General features: G+C 33.9%; 1 protein-coding gene across 2 annotated transcripts in view; it reads right to left on the bottom strand.

Moving 5' to 3' along the window:
• The window catches only part of PDLIM5 (PDZ and LIM domain 5), a 136569-nt gene that overhangs the window by 79409 nt on the left and 47796 nt on the right, over positions 1-9364 (bottom strand). For both annotated transcript variants that reach the window (XM_003798491.3, XM_023518394.1), the window contains exons 2-3: positions 8852-8894; positions 6587-7005 (exon numbers count right to left, since the gene is read on the bottom strand). In XM_003798491.3, coding sequence (XP_003798539.2) covers positions 6587-7005; positions 8852-8894 — 462 coding nt within the window. The remainder of the gene's footprint in view (positions 1-6586; positions 7006-8851; positions 8895-9364) is intronic.

The following is a 9364-nucleotide window of genomic DNA, read 5'->3' as shown; positions in this document are numbered from 1 at the left end:
CAGAAGGATGGGCACTCTGCACACACCCACTGATTTATATGAAGTCCTATAGCATAAAAAGAAGTATGTTTCTTATCCTACTTAATATTTTTGAGAATTCTTTTAACAAGCAGATACTACCCAAATTTGCTGGGGGTGTTAAGCACAAAGCACCATTGCAAGTTACAGAGAGATGATGAAAATTACAAAATGAACCACTGATTAAGTACTTACACAGTGCCAGGGTTACTGAGGAGGAATAATATACACACAGAAAGATGTGACAGAATAGAAGACATTGATGTTCCCAGGATGATGAAACACAGACAAAGGTGAGATCAAAAGAAAAAAGGAGAAATAAAAATGAAATAACAAAGTTCAAAACAATGAATTCAAGTGAAGATGTTACACAAACAACATGCTTTCAAATAAACATATAAACATAGACAAAACAAGTACGTGTTAGTGGAAATTCTGCTGCACTGTTACTATCAAAGATAGGAGTTGTATCTGTTTTTCCCCCAAAAGGCTGAAAACTATTTTATGTACTAATGCTAGTTCAAGTCTCAAGTTACTGAATACTAAAAGAGAAAGATCCACTATTATTATCCATCCATTAAAAAATGTCCAGGTTTTATAAAATTCATTTTAACAAGAATCTAATTCTTATTATGGTCCTAACAAAAGGAAGAGTGTAATTAGAGATAACATGTAGAAACATCACTTTACAATCACTTTTAAAGTGAGAATAAGAGATAATCTTTCACTGTCACATGACAAGAGTATATATCAATAGCAGATATAATTTCCTCACATAGCTTATCCTGAATCATATATTATAAAAGAATGATACATTTTGGGAGAAATTTTTATTATTTCTTAAAATGCAGTGATTATGATAAAAATGCAGGAAGCACAGTAGATCGTAAATAATGGGCTATCACTCAATTTTCATTCTCTCCTCTGTCCCTCATTAACCATCACTCACATCCACAGGCAAGTCCCAGTAACTTTAAAAGTGATTTTTGGTAATTCCATAGTTCTGTATTATCGGTGCAATAATCAGAATTTTTGCCCAAAAGGCATGTCTGATATGATACAGTAAAGGAACTAGGTTAAAATACCTAAAAAGAAAGAATCTCAAAATAGTTCATTCACATAATCTATTAAGTTTGGAATCATTAAAAAGGCATTCATATTCCATTGTGGATAGAGAAGATTAAAGCATAAACTGTATAGTTTGTCAAAGAACACATTATAGTGTTCTTGAATTATGCGATGGTGTTTAGCCAGAGTAAGTAATAATTCATTGTAACAATGTGAAAAAAACTGCCCAACAATTTTAATGCTAAGAGTCAAGGTCAGTTTCACAAACTCAACAGAGGACTGGGTTTCACTGAGTGAGGGTGGGAGGTAGGAATAAGTTGATTTCAATAGTTTGCCTGTATTCACTCATCTGTAGCCACAGTGCAAAGCAGTCTCTCCTCTACCTTGCTATATTAAGCAGCAGGGAAAAGTTTTGCAAAATAAATTTCTGAACAGGGTACATTTTGAATGCACATTTAAACATTTTAATGTTTAAGAAAAATGTTTTATGTCCACATGAAGTGGGGGAGTGTTTTAAGGTTTGGTGGTGGGCAGTAAGTGGAGAGTTGATAGATTTCAACCTAAATGTGTCAACTGGATTGTATCAAACAATTATTTCTACATTTCGGATGACTTGGCTTCTCATCGTTGCTGAGCTGCCCACTTCCTCTGTGCCAGGGACAACCTATAATCTACGGAAGCCTTGTTTTCCACAATAATTAAATGAATTAAAATGTCTGTGTCATTCAAATTTCTTATAAGGAATTATGATTAACATATATGAAGGCATTTTGAAAAGTTTACAAACACAGATTTATTATGGTTGAGATGGATGTCCCAACTACTCAAAAATAGTAGTATCAAACCCAACTCTAGCATACGCACATTGGTTCACTCCTATGGCTTCAATTCAACTTTATAATTATTAGGAAAAAACACTAATTCAATCACAGAAATAAATCCAAGTCACATGAGCAGATGATGCAGCAGAAGGCATATCAAAATGTGGCTTCAAAGACCTAGCCTCAGTTCTTAGCTTTGTCACTTACAAAATGCACAACTTGAGAATACTGTACAATCTTTCAGCAGTCAAAATTTAAGAATTAAATTACATAATGCAGCTAGAAACATCTGCTACAATGCATAGTAAAATCTAATAGATTAAAGATTTTTTTGTGTGTGTGTGACAGAGTCTATGTTGCCCTCAGTATAGTGTGCCACAGTGTCACAGCTCACAGCAACCTCGAACTCTTGGGTTTAAGCGATTCTCTTGCTTCAGCCTCCCAAGTAGTTGGAACTACAGGCGCCCACCACAACACTCGGCTTTTTTGTTATTGTTGCAGTTGTCATTGTTGTTTAGCAGGCCAGGCTCAAACTCACCAGCTTCAGTGTATGTGGCCAGCATCCTACTCACTGAGCTACAGGCTCTGAGCCTTGATCTTGAATTTTTTTAAAAAGTCAATATTTAATTAAATGCTTAGATTTATTTTTCCAAATTCCATTTTTCCCCTTGATAAGTCAAACTGTTTTCTGTACTAGAAGCTCGTTATTAGTCAAAGTCTCTGAATGTAAAAATTTAACTACAAATAGATAAACAATATTAAGGTTTAGGGATGTTATACTAATACATTGTATGCAATATTCCTATGTATATATAACAAAATTATTCAACCACTAAGACCACAGTGGAATGGAATTGGAAAGACACCGACCTGTAAAATTCAATAGTTAACTCTCTCAGGTACGTCCCAAGATAGAGATACTCAGTGTTTCTAATTCTACTCTATAGTGAGATACAGAAGACACTTTAGTACATGTTCATAATCATAACTTAATATAAAATAACTTAAGTTCTTATCTTATGTGATTTTTACCTATTTTTAAAGTATTAAAACTGACACTAGGCAGTTTAGTGTCAGTATTAGTAGAACACAAAAACAAGGTCTGAAAATTATACTACAGTAATTCTCAATGTCTACACCAACTGCAACATTAAGTAAGTTGATAATTATTTCCCTTAACTAATTTCAAAGGTGTACAGACTTCCCATTATCCACCTAACACACAACTATATGTACAAAGGTTTGAACCGGACAGCAATGTTATTTGAATTAAAACTCTCTAGAGAAACCATGAAGGTTCTTAGAGACTTTACCCAGGAAAAACTGACTTTTGATATTAACTTGGACATTAACTCAGTTCTTCATGTACTATTTATTCCTTTTGGTATGAATGTTTATCTTTTCTCTTCTTTCTCTCTGTCTTCTTATAGTCTCAACTGATACAAATTACAGCCCCAAGCACAGCTCCCTTCAAACCATTACACAGCAAAGCCCACATATATTTTATTTTATAACATAAGTTAAAGACTACTATTTACTATTATAAAGCAATTCACCACAACATAGCGATGCAAACCAAACTTATTAAAAATAATTAAATGTGGCTATTCTAAATTATAGCTCTTTTGCAAAATGTAATTTAATTTTGCAAAAAAAAATCAGGCATTCATGCTGATTACTCATATATAAATCACCATATTTCCTCTCCAGTAATGTGGATACTAACTTTGTCACTTTTGTTTTCTGCAAAGAGAAAAGCATTTTAAAATATTACTGCCATGTCATTATTTTTTTATCTTTCAAGGCCAAGTTCTTTAAAATGCCACACAGGAACTGTTAGAAGAAATTGCAGTCCAGTAAAATTGAAATTAGTATAGGATACTAAAAGACTTACCTCCTGAAAGCAGTGGCACGTTACAATGCAAGGATATACAGAAAGGGAAAAGGAAAACCAATTACACTACTTGATGAAAACAGCTTTCCTTATAGTCTGGAGTATAAAGTCCCATTTTCCGCTTAGTAAAGCAAGCACAGCAGTAATGAAAACAGCCAACCATGACCAATAATTTGAATATAAAAAAGAAAGATTTAAAATTTCTTTCTTTTTTTTTTTTTTGATGAGACACAGCCTTGCAAAATGTCTTACAGTGTCTTAATCATTTATAAAAAGGAAGAGGGATACTTACATAGTATTACTGAGAAATACTTTAAAACTATGAACACAGTCTACAATATTTCATTCTATGAGGATGAATAACCCTTTAAAAAATGATTAGTTATTTAATAAGGATCTATTTATATCTTGTGTTTATTAACCCTACACAAATTTGGCCCAGATGTCTATCAACTTGGCAGATTAGCTAGCCATTTTAAATCGCTTAAAAACTAACAGTCTTCCTGGTGCTTTGAGGAAAAAGACAAGCATTTATCTTTACATACATATCTCACTGAATTCTTAAAAGTTTGGTCACTGGACAACTTTAAAACACAAATGCTTTGTAACAATGTTATAAAACTCTAAGAAATAAAAAACTAAGAAGTTCGACTTAGATTTCAAAGCAGCAGTTTTGACATTTGATGCAGAAAATGCATTCATCTCTATGGCAAAACAGCTATTCTTCAAAAGGACACACTAATGACTAGCAAGGTGTGATTTATTTTTGTTTACTCTAAATGTAGTGAGAAAAAGGCACTGCATATTTGCTTAGAATTTCTGATACCATACTTTATTTTCAAAGTAATGAGGTTTTACTTGTCCTAACAACTGGATAACACTGTAAAAATCAGGTTATTTTTCACTTTAACCAGTTTGCAACTGCAAAGTGGTAACCCACTTGTTAATCATGCAGTAATAATCCCTTTTCTCCTGAACAGCAGGTATGTGTTTAATAAACACTTGTCAATTCATTAAGAAGCCACCATAAGGGGCCTAAGCTATATGACTGCCTAGTTTTAGTTTGAAAATAACAACCTTCAAATCATTTCAAGTTTTATCAATGTTGAGCTTATAAAATGCAAAATTTAAGCTTGGTGGTTTTAGATGTTTTAAATTCAGTACTTTTCCATAACCTGAATTGCTTTGCCTCTACAATTTTCCACTAAGAAGACTTTTTTGTAAACTTTCAAGACACATTAGGAAAAAAGATTTTAGTTAAGACACTTCCTTCACTAACTTTTTCTACTAATTCCAGAATTTAATAAACAGAGTAAACCTCTGTCTTAGTGTACATGTGGCTAACACTGGATAGACAGCATCTTTCTTTTCGGGGTACTTTGATTACTCTAAAATCTGCTGCCTTAAAGTAGACATATAAAAAAAAAAATACAACCAAACACACCTTAACACTCCCTGCTGTTTCTCTTCCTCACATGAAGGGAAAAATAACATTCTCTGAAGGACACTACTTTTCTGCGATATAAACTTTAAATGGCCTCCCATAACCACAAGACCATCTGGAGGGCCCAGTAGCAGTTCCTGCACCGCTCTGGCTCCCTTTCTCTCAGCAGCAGCCTGGAACCCTGCCACCTTTTCCTTCAAAGCCCCAAAGTTGCCATGGCAGCAGCACTAAGGAAAGCACAGTCTCTTCACTATGTGAATGAATATTCGGAAGGGATTATCTCATAGAAAGCACCCTTCCACATGATTATTTTAATTATATTTTTCTGGGAACTGGCCCTGGTAAAAACCATCAAGCATGCACACCATTTCTCTTTGGTTTCCTTTTAAAGTGCACTTTTGTCAAAATAAATTTGATTAAAATGCCTTTACGTCAATGATTTGACTTAAAGTATTATCACTGAATTCCAAAAGGGATAAAATGAATGAATTTTATAAATGAAGGTTGCTGAAAAATAGGTGTACAGTCATATAAACATATGTGGTTCAAATAAGATAATAAATACAATCAATTTTTTTAACGTGCCCTCAAAAGAGAAATCTATTAGGAATACAGCTTCAACAACTTCTGTTAACATTATATATTTAATGTCCACTGGCTTAAATGCACTCATTTTAGAAAAATCTTTGAAATGAAAATACTCTCTATATTACTTCTGATGCTTTCTAAAGCATCCATTATTGTTTCATTACTGTTTGCTTTTAAAGAGTAAATGCTAACCTAAGGTTATCTGAAAAGAATGTTGTTAGCAGTCTGCTCTAAGCTGATGCTTCATATGTAGACATGAGTCAAAAACAGTTTTCTCCTTTCTCAAGAGTACTTCCTAGGAAAGAAAGCCTCTTATAAACTCATTTCCTTGTGAGAAGCGTAAGGTGACAACAACTATAATCGCTCTGTTTAAACTGTTGGTGGCCAATAAAAGGATGAAAACATGGAAACATTGAGGAAGAAAGATTCAAGATTGGCCTTGCATTATACGTGCCAGCTGCTCAGCGTTGTGCCAGGACTTAAAGAGAAAAAGAGTTACAGATTGTGCCTATGTGGTTCATAACATATCCAAATACATAATTAGGTTTTGATTAACCTATAATTCCTTCACAGAAAGTGCCATACATATATACGACACAGGCCACATGTTAATTAAGCAAATAAAATTTCATCTCCCTTCCTTCAAAAACATCTGATGGGGGTGAGCGAGTAGTGGGTGTAGATTAAGTGTCTCCTGGAAGTTACCTGAAAAAAGAGTTTTGATAAGAGCAGAGAGCACCCTTAGCCACCTACCCATTTTGCTGTTTACTGTCACCCTGGGATCCTCTTCTCTGTCCCTCCGCTAGCTCCTGAGCAGTCTCGGAACACACGTTGGTGACTGTGGGCTGCCGTGGGACATTAACTGCAGTTTTACCAGCGCTCAGTGCAGGTGAACACTGGTCAGCACTAGGGTTGGCATTAGCATGCAGTCCGGATGCAGCGAATGGGGGAGGAGTGACGGCAGCCACAGGTGAAAGGGAAGCATGTGATGAAGTGGTCGCATGGGCTGGGGTGAAGGCGGACGATGGTGACGGGATGGATGTGACTTTTGGTGAAGACACAGAACCAAAAGGCCGTGGTGCCTTATTGTAGGCCATGTTGGTTGTGGAAGTGACTTTGGACACAGCAGGAGATGTAATGGGCACAGGTTTAACTACTTCTTTAGGTTCTCCCTATGTAAAATAAAAATAAACATACACAAAAACACGCCAAACACATGCAAAATATATTTCACTGAAAAGAACACACAGCTGATTTGTAAAAAGACAAACACAATTGTGTTAGCAACTCAAAACATCACATTTCCAGAAAAAAAAACAATGAGTTGATACAGCATAACATGCATGCTAACTAACCCCAACATGCATAACCCAGATGCACACACTGAGGATGAATTTTTTTTATAAAAATGAAAGGAGTTTTGAAATGCTTAGGAAATTGAGTAGGAAAACTATTTGAAAGCCTAAAGGCTATTATGTCAATTTAGACATATTTCGAAAGAAAAATTTTAAAATATTCCATAATAAAAAAAATTTTCTAAGAGAAACATTTATTTTAAAATATCTAGAGCCTCAATTACAATTCCATCTTACAAACAGGTTCGTTTCTCTCCAAAGTGGAATTATTCAGCTCATGCAGAAACAGCAGCACACTTCTAACTCTTTAATTGGGGGGGGGGGATAAAATAATTTTCATCTAACTCAGAAATGTGCGCATTGTAATTATCTTGAATAAAGAATCTGGAAGAATTAACAATGCAAACAAATAAACGAAACAAAATCTACCCTTTCTCTTTCCTGTAATCCACCTCTGTTTTTCTCTCTGAATGTTTTAAGATGTGATTCAAAGATAGAACACAATTCTTTTCCTTTTCCAAAATAAATATTTAACAGTTACATGAGGGGAAAAAATGGTCTTTGATATTTTCTCATTGCAAGTAGCCAAAGAAAAAATAACTAGTAAGAAAGGTCAATTCCTCCCCCAAATTACCAAAATTTCTGTTTGTAAATCCTAACTCTAAAGCATATTTAAAGTCTTTTAAAAAGATCAGATTGAGCTTTTATGACATTCAAGAATCTCTACTTAGCACCCTATCTTACTAAAAGAAAAACAATCAAATTGTTAAAAATCTATACAATGGTGGCTCTGTTGTGTTTAATTTATGAAACAAAAGGTCATCTAAATTAATCTTATAAAAAAAGAAAACTAAGAAAAATAAGAAGCTTAATGCTTATGCAAATCAGTACAAGCTGAGTATTCCTTACACAAATAGCTTAAGACCAAAAGTGTTTCAGATTTTGAACATTTTAAGATTTTGGAATATTTGCAAGAATACATGAACGTCCCTAAATCCAAAAATCCAAGATCTGAAAAGCTCCAGTGAGCATTGCTTTTGAGCATCACGTTAGTGCTCAAGAAGTTTTTGATTTCAGAGCACTTTAGATTTTGGATTTTCAAAGTAAGGATGCTCAATCTGTATGATGAGTACTTCAAATGAAGAGGCACAAATAAAATTAGGGAGAAAACCCCAAAAAGCATAAACCAGATACATATGGATAATGGTTTGAGACAATTTGAGAATGTATAAGAGAGAAAAGTTTTGGTACTTGCCAATAACCTAATCCAGAATACTCTGAAATGTAATTAAATACTTATTATTAATAAAATGTTATTAAAGACTTACTGAAGTTATTCATTTTTGATAACTACTTATTTATTCTCTTCAAAAAGTAAATGATTAAAGATCAGTAAATTAAAAGTGAAGAGAAATGTAAGAAATTTGAGCATAAGATAATGTGTGGCTTTGGAAAAAATGTTTTATGACATAGATGTAATTACAAATGGTAATTCTGTATGTACTCATTTCCTCTTCACTTTTCAGGGAAAAAAAAAATGAGGAAAATTGTATTGAGACTATAAACTAAATGCCAATATGGCCTGAGACAGAAATGGAAATTACAGTGATTCAGAAATGGTCTGATCAAATGGTATCTCAGTGATGCCAGATTAGAAACTCACCTTTTGAACAGAAACTGGCTCAGGCTTGGGTGTAGCAGATGCTCTGGGAGGGGAAGAAAGGAGAAAAAATACATAAATTTTTACAAACTTGCAAACTTCTTCTTGATGGAATTTTCACTATCACGTACCTTAATATACTAAAGTATCATGATTTATAGTTTAATAATTAATAGTTTTGACTATTTATAATCTCCTAATTAGTTCATACACTTGAAACCCTGGAAAATCCAATATTCTTACACCCTAGATATTCATGAGCAGTCTCTAGTTCTCTATCAATACAACTGAGGAAAGATAAACATCAATCCTCTTTATGAATGTTCCTTGTTTAATCTTTAAATTAAGGCTATTTCCCACCTAAAAGGACAGAAGTATCATAAATATGACTTTGATCCTAAAGTGGTTCTCAGCCATCTACTCTGAATCTCTATCTATCTCCAATAGTATCAGCCTTTTTCTCCTAAGATCCATGAATACATCCATAGGATATTTGGTCTCTCTATGAAGATACTG

This window comes from Otolemur garnettii, unplaced genomic scaffold (assembly GCF_000181295.1).
Source record: "Otolemur garnettii isolate 467f Iridium unplaced genomic scaffold, OtoGar3 scaffold00137, whole genome shotgun sequence".
In the NCBI taxonomy this organism is placed as follows: domain Eukaryota; kingdom Metazoa; phylum Chordata; class Mammalia; order Primates; family Galagidae; genus Otolemur; species Otolemur garnettii.
The sequence above is the reverse complement of the archived record's forward strand: the minus strand, read 5'-3'. Positions and strand labels throughout refer to the sequence as shown.